We start from the raw sequence: 18417 nt of genomic DNA, 5'->3' as shown, positions 1-18417 counted from the left end.
ACCCATCCTTCGTTTCCCGGCTAGGGAGCTGCTGTCTGTTTCCTTTCAGCCAAGTCTGTTCTCTCCTGTCTCCCTCACCCGGCTTCGGTACAGAGAATGGTAGCCCATTAACTACTTTGAAAGGAAACTTCTTGCCCTGACCCCTTCTGATCAATAATCTTACCAGTCTAAGTATCAGAGTATTGACCAACTTCAAAAACAAAACCCACGCTACACTATGGGTCTCCTCTTAAACCAAGGGTTGGCAATAACAGTTGTTTTCTCTAAAGGGCCATATGATAAATATCTTAGGCTTATGAGGCCCTCTGCTCTCTGCAAATTACTTGCAGTGTGAAAGCTGTCACAGACAATGTATAAAAACACATTGGCTGTGTTCCAATAAAACCCTACTTACAAAAACACAAGTGATGGGATGGATTTTGGACCCAGAGCACTCAAAGCAGGAATTAATCCTGGTTAGTAGGCTATCTTCACCTCTCTCATATTCCTCATAAACTATATTATCAAACTAGGAAATGTCTCAGATTTCCTCTGTCTGTTCCTTTTACTGCAACCGACACACGGGGACCCTTTGGTGGTTCCGATAAAGAAGGACACTGGCTACCATGTGCTATCATAATAAGCAATTGTCTTGTGCCAAAACCACAAATTACTCTTGAAATTAGTAGCACTTCTGTGGTTTATCTTCATGAATAAACTGCAAAAATAAGGAATTACATTTTCTCTGTCCAAAGTCAAGTGGGAAGTACACTCTTGGTTTTTGCAATTGCTCAATACACAGCAGGTGTGCATGTGTGCCAAGTCATTTCAGTCGTGTCCAACTCTTTGAGACCCCATGGACTGTAGCCCGCCAGGCTCCTGTCTTGGGATTCTCTAGGCAAGAGTAGTGGAGTGGGTTGCCAAGCCCTCCTCCAGGGGATCTTCTCGACCCAGAGACCAAACCTGGATCTCCTGCGTTGCAGGCGGATTCTTCGCCGTGTGAGCCCCCGGGGAAGCCCCAATAAGTAGCGTACTCATTCCTACTCGAGCAACTAGATTTGCCTTGAAACGATATCAGCAAAGGTACAGTTAACATCTAGTCACTCAGATGAATTCAAACAGCTTTTAAAATGATAATCACACTCTAGAAGAGTAACCCTTAAATACAAAATGACTTCCTAAGGGGCTGCAAGGCACAAAGAGCTTGACAGGCGCTGACTTCTGTACACTTGACTCTCACGTCTGCCCTGAACTGCTGGGGCATCTGCAGTTTCTCCTTTTTTCTCTCTTTCACAATCACACTACTCCCACTTACAAAAGAAGGCACACTTCATACCTACTCCAAATCCTACCATGGAGCCAAACTTCTGAGGTGCCAAACAAAGAACAAGTCAAAAGATCGGTGACAGAAAGCACCTTCGTTCAGAGCACCTCAGAATAGCTTGTCTCTCGCTGTCCATCTATCAGGGCTTCCCCCACGGCTCAAACATAAAGAAATCATGGGCAATGCAGGAGATCCCAGTTCGATCCCTGGGTCAGGAAGATTCCCTGGAAAAGGGAATGGCTACTCACTCCAGTATTCTTGCCTGGAGAATTGCATGGACAGAGGAGCCTGGCGGGCTACAGTCCACGGGGCCACAAACAGTCAGACATGACTGAGTTAGTTGACTAACATCCATTAAGGGCAAGGGTGTGACAACATAAAAGTGGTAACTGGAATCAGGTTGACTTGTTCTGAGTTCAAATATATTGTGATGCAGGGGTGAGATTTTCATGCATCCATGTCACCCTCTCTACCCTTCATCTATTGCATTCCAAAGGGGCAAAGCAGAGAAGACAAGGACCAGAAAAGAAAAGAAAAAAGCAGAAAGGGACCAGCACCTTCTTCCATGCAGTTTAACAAGCTGCATGAGAGGCCCTGAGTCTCACCTATATCTTAGAACCAGGATTCAGAAGGGAGTAAGCTGTCATGAGATTTGTTTTAGCAAACAAAAAGTCAAGTCCGACTTTTCCCAAGAGAAAGCCTGTCTGGTTTAACTGATAATCAGGGCTGACTTAGTCAGACTCTGTGATGCAGATTTTCCTCAATATGAAATGAAATGATTAATATTTTAATTCTCCCAACTCAGGCTTTACTTTTATAACTATTAGTATAGCAAAATATAATATAGTCATTCATCTTTTGAACCAACTGTGTTAATAACCACTGTAGAACAAGTCAGTCCAGAAGAAATGTTTTTAACCTTAAAAGCTTGAGTCACAAGAAATTTTAAAAAATTAAAATTTCATGGAATTCCCTGGCGGTCTAGTGATTGGTTAGAACTCAGAGCTTTCACTGCAGGGGGAGGGGATAGAGGGGGTGAAGTGGGGCGGGGGGTGGTACGTTCCTGGGGTGGGGGAACCAAGGCCCTGCAAGGAGCCTGGTGCAACCAAAAAGAAAAGAAAATTAAAATTTCAAATAGGTGCATTTTTAACATGTGAAATTGAAAAGGTAATTAGTAAAAACCCTCTGAGCCTAAAAATATATTACGATGAAACTCTGTGGGGAAGGTGAAATGGATACAAATCAAACGAGAGAAAAAGAGCCACATAGAGTTTCCAACAGTTAGAGACGATCATTGCAATTTTATTTTTTCATTTAAAAAAATTTTGGCCACACCCTGGGACATGTAGGACCTTAGTTCCCCGACCAGGGGTCAAACCACTGCACCTCCAGGGATGGCCTCTGATAGCTACCTTTTCACACGGATGATGATGCGTATCCAACGGCTAGGGGTTCAGAACCCACTGACAATGTTATAAAGTGTTACGGACTAATTCCCTGGAAACTAAGTCCTTAGCAACTCTCGAAATTTGTAATAAAAATGCTTAGATGTCGATTAAAAATTTTGACTGGACGCACACGGCTTTGCAAAATTCTTCTAAGAGGGTGCACAAGTTCTAAAAAAAAAAAAACTGAGGGGACCCCTGCCTGATCCTGTCTCCCCCTAAATGGGGATGGGAAGGTTTCGCAGGAGGAGGAGCCTGGGGTTGGGCGCTGAGTTCTCACGCGTCCTGCGGGCGCTCACCCTGCGCTCGGCCTCCGGGGACCCTCATCGGCCTCCGGGGACCCTCGCCTCCTCCCGCGGGACCCTCGGCCTCCCAGGACCCTCGTCTCCCGCGCCCCCGCGCCGGCCGAGCGTGACGGCGCAGGGGAGCGCCCCGAGAAGCCTCAGGCGCGGGGCCCGCCCGCACACAGGGGAGCGCCCGAGGGGCCCCGAGAGGCCGCAGGCGCGGGGGGCCCCGCACACCGGGGAGCGCCCCGGGAGGCCCCGCCCGGCCGCGCGTACCGGGGCGGGCGCCGAAGCCGCGCGCGCACTCGGCGTTGCGGCTGCAGCAGTGGCAGTCCTCGCTCCAGTGGTAGCCGGAGATGCAGGCGCAGCGCCGCGACGCCGTCCGGTTGCCGGGCTCCACGGCCCTCAGGGCCTTGCCTGCAGGAGAGAAAGACACCGTCCGCCTCGTGCCATTCGCGCCCGCCGCCCCCGCCCTGGACCCCTCGGACCCCCCGGACCCCCGGCGCCCGCCCGCCCGCCCGGGGCGCGCGCGGTGAGTCACGAGGCCAGGATCCGGGAACCCTCAGGTTCCCCCGCACAGCTCTGGTGCTGGGACCAAAACATCCCGCTCGGGGTGGGGTTGTTTTTTTTTTCTCTCTCTCAACAATTAGGAGACCTGTGCGTTTTCAGAAGTCAATTTTCATGTTAGTAGGAAGATTAAGGCCCAGGGAGCTACTAAGTACTGACGATTTTGACTCATGCAAAACTGGACTTAACAGCTCCTTGATTTTTAGTAAATTCAGATGTGACACGCATTCTTAATACCAGGGATAACGGGATCTAAACCCATAGGTTTTCTGGAGACGGGGGTTCATCTGGGGTCCTGTAGGGCCTCCTTGAAAACGGACCTCCCTGTGTGAGCAGGTAAGTGGGAGAAGCACAGAGGCTGGGCCTGGCGACATACTTGGAAATTAATCTCTCCCCCAAATTCAGGATGAGGCGCTCGTCCTGTCTTTTCTTACAACACAGAAGACCTCTCTCCTTTTCTCAGGCCTCCTGGCCCTTTCCAGTTTTTGTGCAACAGAGGTAAATGCTCACAAGCTCAGCTCATCCTCGTTATTCGCTGGTTCACACTTGCACTTTCACCCTCTCCTTAAAATCCAATCGTATCCTCCAAATCAATACTTCTGGCGCTTTTGCAGTTATTCTCAGAAACACGCAGAACAGTGAAAACTTTGAGCCACCAGCTGGACAGGTCCGTCCCCAGCTGAGGGCAGAGGAGGTCGTGCTGCCTTCCTTTCAGCTCTCACACTGGAAACCAGACTCCTTGTGTTCTGTTTAGGGTCTTTATTTCTGTGTTTTGTTGGTGTTTTGTTGGTGAGCTCCTTCTGTAAAGCGGCCCCCCCAGCCTAGGGCTGAACTGTTGCCGAGTGTTTCGAGGAAGGCAGTGATGTGTCTTCCAGAGAAAATCCATATGTTAGATAAACTGTGTTAAGTGTTGTTTATTGTGACACTGTTAATGCATCAAAATATTTCTTAAGTAAGGTGTCTTTACACAAAAAACAGGCACAAATGTAGGTCATGTTTACCCACCCAGGGGAAGTATTTGCTAACTCAGTGTTTGTGATGACTTTATAGAACTTAACTGTCCTGAATAACAGACTTCCCCAGTGGCTCAGGTGGTAAAAGAATCTGCCTTCAATAGGGGAGACCTGGGTTCAATCCCTGGGTTGGAAGATCCCTTAGAGAAGGGAATAGCAACCCACGCCAGTATTCTTGCCTGGAGAGTTCCATGGAGAGAGTGGGCTACAGTCCATGGGGTCACCGAGAGCTGGAACCGGAGAGCGACTTAGCACGCACGGATGCATGCACGCACAGTGAATAACAGGAACCAACTGCACACACATACACACACACAGCACAGTAACATTATTTAAAACAGACCTCCTGCCACTACACAGCCTCATCTATCCTGGATTGTCCAGACAGCCCTTGTTCTGTGCATCCCCTAATACTTACCAGTGTTAGTTACGGATTGATGTTTGTGTCCCCTGAAAATTCTTATGTTGAAGTCCTCATCCCCTTCAGTGTGATGGCATTAGGAGGTGGGGGCTTTGGGAGGTGATTAGGTCATGAGGGTGGAGCCGCCCTGAATGGGATTAGTGCCTTTATAATGAGAGATGGCAGAAAACGTGCTTTCACTCTCTCTGCTCTCCACCACATGAGGACACAAGAAAGTGGCTGCCCTGGAGCCAACAACAGGGCCCTCGTGAAGAAGCGGACCATGCTGGCACCCTGATCTCGGACTTCCAGCCTTCAGAGCTGTGAGGAGTACGTATCTGCCGTTTAAGCCACCGAGTCTGTGGTATTCTGCTACAGCAGCCTGGACTGCCAAGGGCAGAGCTCCAGAGCAAACAAACCAACCAGAAGCGCGTCCCAGTTCACTGTCTGGAGCTGTAACTGCAGGGAAGCAGTGTCTCCTGTCCCCCTTCTTTCCAGACCAGAGCCTGGGGGACCAGAGGTCCCTCTGCCTTCGGGGTCCACTCTCCAAAGCCCAGGTCAGCTGTGACGCACCACGACCAACTTGCATAAACGTGGACCTGATGTCTGCAACACACGTGGCCGAGAGTCACTCTCCTTGGAAAACTCGAATTCCAGTCTCCCACTCAAACTCTGTGGTGGTGGTTTGTTGTGGAGGAGTGTCCGACTCTTTGTGACCCCACAGACTGCAGCCCACCAGGCTCCCCCGTCCATGGGATTTCCCAGGCAAGAACACTGGCCTGGGTTGCCACTTCCTTCTCAGGGGTCTTTCTGACTCAGGGATGGGACCCCCGTCTCCTGCTTGGAAGGCAGATTCTTTACTGCTGAGCCACCAGGGAAGCCCCCCCACCCCCATTCAAAAGTAAGTGCATATAACCCTGTGTGGTGATGGATGATTTTGACATAGTTTTTAATGTCTTAATGCACCAGGTTTGGGGCTTTAATCAATTTTGGCAGTAGACAGAGTGAATCTTTCTTTCCAAGAGACAGTGATGAGTCAAACTCACCACTAAGCAATGGGAAAGAAAAAGGACTTGATCAGATGCTTCGCTCAGTGGACTTTCCATGTTACCTTCTCCAGACAAAGTCTGCCAGCTGTCTCTAATTTTAGAAATATTACAGTGCTTTAAAAAATACTTGTTTCCTAGTATTTTTGTTCTATTTGAAAAAAAAAAAAAACCCCTACATATCAATACAAGGATCAATCCTTGTAGCAATGAGCCTTCTGAGCACCCAGACTGAAGTCACTAAATAAGATGTTCTAATGAAGCGATGAGAAATCCTTGGAAAAATGGCTCATTCCAGCTTCAGGGAAGGAAGTGTCCAAGATAAGCCTGGGAGAAAGAGAGCTCTTAGAGATACCCGAGGGAGAGGAGCGATCATATAAGCCCCAGTAAGACTGCAGTAGATTAAAACACCTCCAATGTGTAAATGCGTGAGTTCATAATATTCCTTTTTCTAAAAAATAAGCTCTGGCTAGTTTTATTAAAGAAAAGTTGTGCATGACCTACTCTTCACGGGTCTGTCCCGGCATGCCCCTCATGATGTCGGTCACCTGGCTCACTGGGAGCCGGTGTGTCTGGCTGTGTAGTATTTTCCACGTGCAGTGCCCGATTCAGTGTTGCTGCCACCACAGTGATAGACACTAGTGGTAAAGAATCTGTCTGCCAGTGCAGGGGACACAAGAGATGCAGGTTCGATCCCTGGGTCAGGAAGATCCCCTGGAGTAAGAAATGGCAACCTGCTCCAGAATATTGCCTGGAAAATTTCAAGGACAGGGGAGCCTGGTGGGCAACAGTCCATGGGGTCGCAAAGAGCTGGATGCAACTGAGCACCATGGTGACAGACGCTTGCTCTGGCCGTTGTCACACGATACTCGATTTCAGGCTCCCTCAGGGCTGGGCAGTGGTCAGCGAGGACGACCAGTTTCACTTTGCCTGTCTGATCATTTTCAGAGTCTGCTTGCACCCCAGCACACACTTTCCACTTTTCATAACGAACTGGAGCCTAGAGTCAATCAACTCCAGCAACTTTCTCGTCGTCTTTGCGGTGTTAGGTGTGGGATGCCTCCAACCAAGTGCAGCTACCAAGACGGCAGGGAGTGAGAAAGGAAGCTAGCTTGTGATGTTCATACAGATCCTCTGGGGACAACTTGGTGATGGGGTCATTATATTGAAAAGTGAAAAAATAAAGTTATAAGCATTCATTCTGCCTTTCCTGTATAGACTGCACTTCAGGGTAGCGACCAGTTGATGAGAGAAGTTTCTGTTTAGAAAGCGTTCCAGCCAATAAATGAAGAAAGGATGATGGAGTTAGAACATCACCTTTCTGCAGCCCCTAAATGAAAATGGATCTAGGTCATGATCATCAACAGCTGCTCATATCACCCAGAAAAGAGAGAAGCAGCTACACTGTGACCCCTGACATCACCTTTTGAAGGAGTTTTGCCAAAAACAAAGCAGAAAAACCCAAACCAGATTCTGATCAGCCTTCTAGATCTAATAACCCTTTTGCAGGAAATACAGGGGACAGAAGACGTGTGTTTAAAGAGACCCAGATAATGCAGCTAGCAAAGCTCTGACAGTGGAGCCTCTACAGGACTGATGGCGTGGCTTCCTTAACAGATAGACTGAGTGAAAAATGGGAAAAGGGGGATGAAAGGAGCTTCTGGGTTGGGACTTAGGAGACATATTTTGATCCTAGTCTTATAAATAAACTTTAATTTTTAAAAGATCTGAGTCAAAAGCCCTATAGCAGTATGATAAAGAGATCAGACTATGGAGGTAGGAAGACGTGGATAGTTTAGGAAAAAGACCTGGGAGTTAGAAGGCCTGGTTTTGAGTCCTGCTTCTCATTTGTAACCTTGGAGAAATCACTCACTCGCTCTTAGTTTCTTCATTTTTACAATGGGATAATCAGCTTTCTCACAGGGTTTTTTTGTGAGAAGTAACACAGCGTATGTGGAAATGCCGTGGAAACCTTCTGTCAAGTGTAAGATACCTTCCAGGACTGAACACACAAATATCACATATTATCACTTACATGTGGCATCTAAAAAAATATTACAAATGAACTTATTTACAAAACAGAAATAGACCCACAGACATAGGAAACAAATATGGTTAGCAAAGGGGAAAGCTAGGAGAGGGTATAAATCAGGAGTCTGGGATTAACATACACACACTGATGTATATAAGATAGATGGCCAACAAGGATCAACTGTATAGCACAGGAAACTACACACAATACTTTGTAATAACCTAAAAGGGAAAAGAATCTGAAAAAGTAACACACACACACACCCCTGAACCACTTTGCTGTACACCGCAGACAAACAGGACACTGTAAATCTTCAATAAAAGCAAAACAGATACATTCCAGAAGTTCCCTACGGAAACCCGTAACACAGTGCCCCTGGGATCTAAAGCGCACCCTCTGGGGGTCTGCGGGCAGACGTCTTCCCTTGCCCCCAAAGGCACAGCGTCGCCGCATCCAACCATGTCGTTTCCCACACTGCCCCTGACGGGCTGACTCACCTGGATCGCAGACTTTGTGCAGCAGGCATTTATCTTCTTCGTTCCAGGTGTCCAGGTATTCGTCCGAGCCACAGGGCAGACAGACGCTTTCAGAGGCAGTGGTGCATTTGGAAGACATGTACGTTCCTTAAATTAGAAGGGGGAACATGCACCAATCAAAAATCATCCGTGTATTATACTCTTTGTGACCCTATGGATTGTATCCCACCACGCTTCCCTGTCCATGGGATTCTCCAGGCAAGAACACTAGAGTGGGTTACCATGCCCTCCTCCAGGGGATCTTCCTAACCCAGGGGTCAAACCTGCATCTCTTTGTCTGATGACTTTTACATGCATATTCTTTACCACTGAGCCACCTGGGAAGCCTGTGTGTTGTATCAGGGGAAATGTGATCTGACAATCTCTATTTGCCTAGAGATTAGGCACAAGTTCTTCCCAAAGGAAGTCTCCCAATAAATCAACAAAAATGAGTCAGTCTGGGAATTCCCTGGCAGTCCAGTGGTTAGGACTCTGCATTTTCACTGCTGAGCACCGAGGTTCGATACTTGGTCGAGGAACTAAGATCCTGCAAGTCTTACGGAGTAGCCAAGGGAAAAAAAACAAAAACAAAAAGCACCAGTCTACCAAACCCTTTACATGATGTGGTCCCAGGATGCCCCCAAAGACAGAGGTCATGTCTTACAGCAGGGGCTCCTCAGGCCTCCCCGCTGGCCCAGATAACCTCCCTGGGGTTTGCTGTGCCTGTGGTCACCGCGGTCTTTCAGACCTCCTAAGTGAAACCCTAGGCCTTTCCACTCCCAAGCCCTGCTGACTCAGGAAAAGAACTGCGGTTTTCAAACTGGTGCCTGCAGAACTCGAGGGGTTCCCTGGGGGCTAAGCAAGAGAAACTTCATCTCCTGCCTCACATCTCCGTCTTCAAAGCCTCTTTACTGTCGACCCGCAGAGTTTGTTTCTTTTGTCCTACGCACACTGTGGGCTCACGGTTAACTTCGTTTGATCAGAGTAATACACCCGCTCAGAAACACACACATATGCATGAGAATCAATGGATCTTCACTCTGTGCACCCCAAAAATATTTGTAGCTGAAATAGCTAAAGGATTTGTAATAAGATAAGCTCCTTTTCCTTAAAGCTCCTCTTCCATCCCCAGAACAGGGAGTGAGTGAGGACCCTCTGGACTTGGGGCCTCACCCAGGCCACAGAAGTAGCTGGCCACCTCCTTGTCAAAACAACTTTGGGGAAATGGTGACCAGTCTACCTCCTACTCCTCAGCAGATGTTGTGGGAGAAGTTATAACAGGATTTAGGCAATTTTTGGTAGTGATTCAAAGACAATCATCCCCATCCCCATCCCCACCCCCACCCCTGGTGAATTTCTATGAAATTAATACTTTTTTTTTTTTTTTTTTGGCCTTACCTCGTGGTTTGTGGGATCTTAATTCCCCATCAGGGGTTGAACCTGGGCTACGGCAGTGAAAGAGCTGAGCCCAAACCACAGAACAACCAGGGAACTACCCCCAAATGATACTTTTAAATAAGAGTTCTATTGAATATTTTGAGAGTTTGAATCACAAACTTCTAAAACAGCATTTTAAAAAAACCTCTTGCCTTCTCAAGAAATAGTGTTTGAGGAAACTGGTCCTTAACTCACACTCCAGCATGCACTTAATTCCAGTCTCTGAAATTGCTCTTGGTTTTTAAGTTGCTTCACCTATTGAGAGTAAGATTTTTCTCTTCAGAATGACAGACATTACTACCTGCCACTGCCATAAGAAGCCTATCCGATTTCTTTTCTCATCTGGCAGGATAGAATCACTTACTAACGTTAAAATAAAAACGGGCCCTGCCCACTTGGGGAGGACAGCAAAAGGAGGTTTAGCAGCACGAACCTGGTTCACATTTCTTACAGCATTGTCCAAGATGCTCATAATACCTCTCGCTGGTACACGGAGGGGCGATCTGAAAAGTCACCTAAAAAGAAAATGTGCATCAGGTAGAGATTAGGCACAAGTTCCTCCCAGAGGAAGCCACCAGAAACTGTCCTGCCACCGCTCTGCATGATACCGCCCCCCCCCACTAAAGGTATCACTATCCTATTCTAGCCCACCACCCCCCACCAAAGGTATCACTATCCTATTCTAGCCCACCCCCCCCCCCCAAGAATATACAAAACCAATGATCCTGGCATCAAGATCCATTTAAGTATTTAAAAATATTTCAGTTATGCTCATGCGAACAGGCTGAATTGAAGGGAAATTTATAAGTGGTACCCAGAAGGTTGAAAACTACTTTCTACCAACCACGTACAAAGTGGCCCCACGTCTGTGTCATCCTGTGGCGGACAGTGTGGTCAGTCCACTTTGGTCATAAAAACTGGAGAAGCACAGAGTGGGGTCCCTTCATCCGTGTATTACACTCTTTGTGACCCTATGGACTGTATCCCGCCACGCTTTCCTGTCCATGGGATTCTCCAGGCAAGAACACTAGAGGGGGTTACCATGCCCTCCTCCAGGGGATCTTCCTGACCCAGGGATCAAACCTGCATCTGTCTGCTGACTTTTACAGGCCGATTCTTTACCACTGAGCCACCTGGGAAGCCGGTGTGTTATATCAGGGGAAATGTGATCTGACAAGCTACTTCTGATTTTAGAAAGATGCTTAGTACTGCTTGCCTTTAAAAAGTTTCAAACATGCAGAGAAGTTTTAAAAGTGGGACAGCAAGGGGTTATAGGGAGCCTGTGACCTGGAGCCTGGACTCGCGCCAGCCCGCCGGCTGGAGGAATGTCCATGTGCCGCTTCAGCTTTTTGAACTTCGGTCTCCTTTCTGCATGATTCTAACACCAATGTTAATTTCCACATTTGCTCATCTAAGCAAAACAAAGCAAAAGCCAAGTACCCTGCATTCGCTCAGATTCTTATCACTTTGCCGCAGTAAAGCTCTTTCCCTTATCAGCGTCTCTGTTAGAGAAAAACAACACACACCGCTGTGGACATGCAGGCAGTGGAGCTACAGACCCAGGGGAGACGGAAGCCCGGGGGCAGCGGCGCAGACGGCGGCGTGCACTCACTGAGGGGTAGGGCTTTGCTGGGCCGGGGGTCCGCAGTCACCACCTTGCCCTCAGAGGGCTCCGGCACTCCAGGGTGGGCTGCAAGGGGGGCAGCGGGCCCTCCCTGCGCGCACGGGGACCTGGGGACCTGGGGGTGTCCTCAGGGCTCACAGGATGGAGATCAGCAGGGGCTCCCGGGCGGCTCAGCGGTCAAGAGCCCCCTCCCAACGCCGGGGGCACAGGTTCGATCCCCGGCCTGGGAAGATCCACATGCTGCGGAGCAGCTGAGCCCGTGAACCAGAGCGACTGAGCCTGCGCTTTAGAGCCGGGAACCACGACTCCCGAAGCTGCACGCCGAGCCTGCGCGCCTCAAGAGAAGCCCGCGAGCCGCAACTGGGGCAGCCTCCGCGGGCCGCGAGTAGAGAAAACCCATGCCGCAACGAAGACCCAGCACAGCCAAAAATAAATTTAAAACCGGAAAAGAGAGACTTCCCTGGTGGTCCGGTGGTGAACACTGTGCGTCCAAAGCAGGGGGCCCGGGTTCGATCCCCGGTCAGGAAACAAAGATCCCACACGCCATGAGGCATGGCCAAAAAGTAAAAATTAAGAGTAAGTAGGGCGTGCAGGACGCAGCCAGTAAGGGCCTCCCCGACCTCCCCCGGGTCAGGCAAAGAGCTTCTGGGGGGCTGCGGTCGGGGACAGTTCCTCTGAGGTCAACGAGAGCGTCGAATGTATTTCTGGAGCCAGTGTGCCGGGAAGGCTGTATCTGGACTTGGTTCCTAGGCCGTCTGACCCTCTCCGTGGACCCGGGTATCGGGACCGACGTTCCCCAAGCGTCCACCGCCCGACAGGCTCACAGGGTCAGGGCAGTGAGCCCGTGGACACTGGGAAAGATGACGCAACAGAAGCCGCCCCGCCTCTGCTCGCTGGTGGCTTTCCCTGTTTCCATGGGAACCCGTGTCTCTGCGTCGGCATAGCAACGTGTGCAGAGAGGGGAGATGCGCAGAGGCAGACGGTGAGGATAGACGCGGCAATGCAGATGCTGTTTCACAGAAAGGGTCTGTGTAAGCCTGATGGTATGTGAGCGCCCCTGCCATGCTGATGACAAAGCAGACCAGAGAAATGTGCGGTTGGACCCTATTTCAGATGATCAAGGCCGATTGCATCTGACCCGTAAGAAAACTGCAAGTCTCTGTGAGATATGGGCAGGCTTTGTCTGGGTCACGTACACAGGTTCTTTTTAGGGGAATTTGCTAAAAGGGCGCCTCCTGAAGCAGCAGCCAGAAGTGGTCAGGTGCCACTGTGGGCTGGGCGCTGGGCTCCAAACCCCGGTACCTGATGAGCGTCAGCCACCTGAAAGTGTGGACAGTTTGTTTACACGTCTAGGCGCATGGCTGTGATTCATTCCGCCCATCCGCCCTCTGGCCCAGGAGTGTAACCCTGGCAAAAACAGGGAAGCTGCGATTCCAGAGGTGACCAGATGTCCTCTTAAACAGATTTTTTTTTTTCAGATTGTTCCTTAATATCCATCTCTGTCTCCTAAGCGAATTGTGACTTTATACCTGGACATGTCTTCTTTTTAAAATATTGAGAGATAATTCACATACTATGAAATTTCCCCTTTCAAAGGTTATGATTCACTGGGCTTTTTTTTTTTTTTTTGTATATTCAAAAAGTTATGCAACCAGCACTGCTGTCTAATTCCAGAACATCTTCATCACTGCAGAACTGACATGTTTGTTTCACACCGCTATAGGATTACTGATCTTTCAAGTTACATCAGTAATTCTGCTACTGGGAAATTTGACTGTGGTGAGGCAGACAATTTTGGTATTAATTTAATTTAAGGTAGAACTTAAACTGATCCCTACTTTGTTCGTGAGTTACATTAGATACTTTGCAGCACACCTTCAGACTTTCAAAATGACAATCAACATAATACAACTTATAAGGCAACATGCGTACATAGATATGGTTAATGAAATATGTGTGTGTGTGAGTTGCTCCGTCATGTCTGAGTCTTTACGACCCCAAGGACTGTAGCCCGCCAGGCTCCTCTATCCATGGAATTCTCCAGGCAAGAATACTGGAATGGGTAGCCTATCCCTTCTCCAGGGGATCTTCCTGACCCAGGGATTGAACCCAGTCTCCGGCATTGCAGGCAGATTCTTTACCATCTGAGCCACCAGGGAAGCCCCAAGGAAATGTGCTTTGGGGGTAAATAAAAAGAATCTAGAAAACTCTCTTTAGGAGGCCTGCACCTTCCGGAGAAGACAAGATATACTTTGTTGTTGTTGTTGTTTTCCCTCCCTTGTTCTTTTTTTCCTCCTTTGATGGTGGAGGTGATGGAATTCCAGGTAAGCTATTTCAAATCCTAAAAGATGATGCTGTGAAAAGTGCTGCACTCAATATGCCAGAAAATTTGGAAAACTCAGCAGTGGCCACAGGACTGGAAAAGGTCCATTTTCATTCCAATCCCTAAGAAAGGCAATGCCAAAGAATGCTCAGACTACCGCACAATTGCACTCATCTCACACACTAGTAAAGTAATGCTCAAAATTCTCCAAGCCAGGCTTCAATAGTATGTGAACCATGAACTTCCAGACGTTCAAGCTGGATTTAGAAAAGGCAGAGGAACCAGAGATCAAATTGCCAACATCCGCTGGATCATCAAAATAGCAAGAGAGTTCCAAAAAAACTTCTACCTCTGCTTTATTGACTATGCCAAAGCTTTTGACTGTGTGGATCACAACAAACTGTGGAAAATTCTTCAAGATATGGGAATACCAGACCATCTGACCTGCCTCTTGAGAAATCTGTATGCAGGTCCAGTTAGAACTGAACATGGAACAACAGACTGATTCCAAATCGGGAAAGGAATGCGACAAGGCTGTATATTGTCACCCTGCTTATTTAACTTATATGCAGAGTACATCATGAGAAACGCTGAGCTGGATGAAGCACAAGCTGGAATCAAGATTGCCAGCAGGAATATCAATAGCCTCAGATATGCAGATGACAGCACACTTATGGCAGAAAGTGAAGAAGAACTAAAGAACCCCTTGATGAAAGTAAAAGAGGAGAGTTAAAAAGCTGGCTTAAAACTCAACATTCAGAAAACTGATATCACGGCATCTGGTCCCATCACTTCATGGCAAATAGATGGGGAAACAATGGAAACAGAGACTTTATTTTCTTGGGCTCCAAAGTCACTGCTCATGGTGACTGCAGCCATGAAATTCAAAGATGCTTGCTCCTTGAAAGAAAAGTTATGACCAACCTAGACAGCATATTAAAAAGCAAAGACATTACTTTGCCAACAAAGGTCCACCTAGTCAAAGCTATGGTTTTTCCAGTAGTCATGTATGGATGTGAGAGTTGGACCATAAAGAGAGCCGAAGAAATGATGCTTTTGAACTATGGTGTTGGAGAAGACTCTTGAGAGTCCCTTGGACTGCAAAGAGATCCAACCAGTCTATCGTAAAGGAAATCAGTCCTGAATATTTATTGGAAGGGCTGATGCTGAAGCTGAAACTCGAATACTTTGGCCACCTGATGCAAAGAACTGACTCATTGGAAAAGACCCTGATGCTGGGAAAGATTGAAGGTGGGAGGAGAAGGGGACGACAGAGGATGAAATGGGTGGATGGCATCACTGACTCGATGGACATCAGTTTGAGCAAGCTCCGGGAGTTGGAGATGGACAAGAAAGCCTGGCGTGCTACAGTCCATGGGGTCGCACAGAGTCGGACACGGCTGAGCAACTGAACTGACTTGACCCTTGTTCTTTGCTCTTTGCCTCTGAGAAGCCCTGTGTTTTCCTCCACTTGCAGCTCTAGGGTGAACCCTCTTAGTAGACCTGCGGCTCCCTGGGGCTCAGACACATGCAGAACTGGCTTCATCTTGTGCTGGTCTCACTCTGATCCCAAGCTCCACGTCCAGGAGCCCATGGCTCTCCCTCTGCACTGCAGTCCCCGCGTTTGTAACTAGTAGGAAATCTAGACCTTGGACGTCCTGACTGATCCCTTGGGGCCCTGTCCCTTGATGCTACAGGCCACACCAGCTCTGCCTCTGGCTTCCCTGCTCCCACGACCCTAAACCCCACCTTCTTAGGCTTGGTTTCCAGCGAGCCAGAGCTGGATCTTTTGGATACCAGCCTCTGCCCAGATGGCCCACATCCACAGAGTGGCATTTTTTGGTATGAATGAGGGGATGCCCTCAGCCCCTCCAGTCTTACCCCTCCTTTTCCTTTAGGTCCTAGTTCTGACATCCCTCATCTCATCAGCAGCGGGGAGCCCTCAGGCCTGTCAAGCTCCTTCTGGTCCTCTGGCCCTTTCCTCCCAACTGCTCAGAATGTGGGCCTGACTCCGTCCTCTGATGCTGAAGCTCCAGTACTTTGGCCACCTGATCAAAGAGCTGACTCATTGGAAAAGACCCTGATGCTGGGAAAGAATGAAGGCAGGAGGAGAAGGGAGCGACAAGGGATGACAAGGTTAGATAGCATCATCAACGCAATGGACATGAGTTTGAGCAAGCTCTGGGAGACAGTGAAGGACAGGGGAGCCTGGCGTGCTGCAGTCCATGGGGTCGCAGAGCCAGACACAGTGACTGAAAGACAATCTTCCTCTAAAACCAAAGGTGGCAGCTCTTATCACTGGTAACAGTCCTCATAAGGTAGGAATTTGATGAAAACATGTTTCTGCTTAAGCATTTCAGAAGCAATCTCCCAGGGAATGGGAGGGTGGGGAGCAGGGATTCAGCATAAGGCTGCAGATTTTCAGTAAATGGAGTGATTTTCAACCACCTCCAGTCTCGTCTCTTTGCTGAAGATGGAGCAACAGATGGCCTTTGGTAACCGACTTGAGAGGTACAGACTTCTAGTTATCTACATTTCTATCTCCTTTGCCTTCAGGATTGATTTGTTTCCCTCTAAACAATAGGGCTTTTGAACCCTCATTGTTTTCATTAAACAAATAAAGCAGAACGACTTCTAAACTATTTACGGAATAAAGGGTACAGTCACATAAATTCAGCGTCAGGTCTGTTGCAGCGCTTGTGTCTTGGGGAATACGCTTTGATTCAGGGTACTTAGAAGTCTTGTAAAAACCACTCATGTGCCGACAGGGCCCTATTACAGGTCTTAATCAATAAGCTACAAAAGCAACGTCTGGCCCGCAGAGCTTACGTCGACTAACTTCTGCTTTCTAACAGACAGCTCCTGAGTGTAGAAGAAACCCTAGTCTGTTTATAGCAAATATCTTTTACATTTCCCCCTTTCTTCTCCCCCGCCCATACAAATTCCTTGGGCAGTCTTAAAGAAGTTAAAATTAAAATAAAAAAAGAAGCTAAGACAATGCATCTAACATATTGGCCATCTGCTACCTCACTTTCTTTTGGGTTTTGTGTCATCTGGATATTTGTTTCAGGGCATACAAGCTAGTATTTAATTTTAATGGCTGACAGACTCTCTGGAATAACCATGTCTACAGTCTATGCGAGGCTTTGGGAGATAATAAATTGTAAATCACAACTGTCTTTATAAAGCTCCGTGGATTTATTGGATTTGTTTCTCAATGCAATGCCATGTTGGGTCTAATCCTGAAAAACTCCAAGCTGAAGAAACAAAACATTTCTCTGAGTGGAGCTGCAGAGATTGGAGGATCTGTATTTGGAATCCTGCAGGGAAGATTGACTTAAATATTTATTTTTCGTGCAGTTAATCAACCCAATTGTACCGAAAGGCATTATGAATCCTAAAATTACTTTTCTGCTCTACTGAAAATTCATGCTGACATGTAACAAAACAGAAAGAAGCTTGGCTCCTTCTGTCAAATCAAGAGGAAGAGAACTCGACCCAGAAGAACAAATGAGGGATTTTCCATAGGTTTTATTTTATAAAATATCATCCATGACTATATTTGAGAATCTGGCTGTAAATTAAGGAAAGATTGTATCACATTTCTGATTGTTACAGTCTAACTGAAAGAGGTGGTTTTTCTTAAGAGAGAAACTACTTATGTGAAAATGACACTCAATAGTCTTACTGCCCTTGAAAAAAAATATCCTTAAAGGAAGTCACAATTGAAAGTGCTCTCACCCAGAAATCAAGTACTAGAGAGCTCTGTTCCCCAGAACACCAAGAGAATGGTTTTACTATGAGGATTTCACGCCAAGAAATTTTTTTTCTCTGAAGCCTTTCAGAGAGAAGCTTTTCATTTTTAGAAACGAATAAACAACAAACACATTAAAGGTCTCAGTCACAGACCTGCAAACAAAGGTCTCTGTTCCTTCTTGTCCATTTCTTTTCTCAGCTGGCTGGGAAGTCAGGCCAGAGACAAGGCCTAAGTCTTCCCCTCTAAATGTTTCAATTAGTGAGTCCAAACACAGACCCTTGAAACTGAGACGTTCTGGGGGACCTGTTCAGTTTGGTCCCTTTCTTATCTCCTTTTCTTGAGAAGCTTCCAGCCCCTTCTCTATTTTATCCAGCTTTATATTCTCGAATATGGCACAGTTCTATGTCTATTACAGGAAAGAAAGCATCCACCATCAGACTTCTTGGTTAACAGTTCAGACCTGGAAGTGGATGTCATAGAGGAGTCATATTAAGCTTGCACATCAGGTTTCTACAGAAAATAGAAAAACTAAACACTAACGAAGTCAAGTCTGAGGAGCCAGAATGTGAGGATTTAGCAGAGCAGAGGCTGGGGCTGGGAGAGCCCCTGGAGAAGGAAGGGCAGCTGGTACCAGTGCGCCGGTGAAGACAGAGGAGACGCCTGGCCAGGTG

At 47.7% G+C, this 18417-nt stretch overlaps 1 protein-coding gene across 3 annotated transcripts in view; it reads right to left on the bottom strand.

Annotated features, from left to right (window-relative positions):
• The window catches only part of TNFRSF11A (TNF receptor superfamily member 11a), a 60008-nt gene that overhangs the window by 23212 nt on the left and 18379 nt on the right, over positions 1–18417 (bottom strand). For all 3 annotated transcript variants that reach the window (XM_043889110.1, XM_043889109.1, XM_043889111.1), the window contains exons 2-4: positions 10476–10557; positions 8588–8713; positions 3309–3449 (exon numbers count right to left, since the gene is read on the bottom strand). In XM_043889110.1, the coding sequence (XP_043745045.1) occupies positions 3309–3449; positions 8588–8713; positions 10476–10557 (349 nt within the window). The remainder of the gene's footprint in view (positions 1–3308; positions 3450–8587; positions 8714–10475; positions 10558–18417) is intronic.

This window comes from Cervus elaphus, chromosome 27 (genome assembly GCF_910594005.1).
Source record: "Cervus elaphus chromosome 27, mCerEla1.1, whole genome shotgun sequence".
Taxonomy (NCBI): domain Eukaryota; kingdom Metazoa; phylum Chordata; class Mammalia; order Artiodactyla; family Cervidae; genus Cervus; species Cervus elaphus.
Note: the sequence above shows the minus strand (reverse complement) of the source record. Positions and strands in the feature narration are given on the sequence as shown.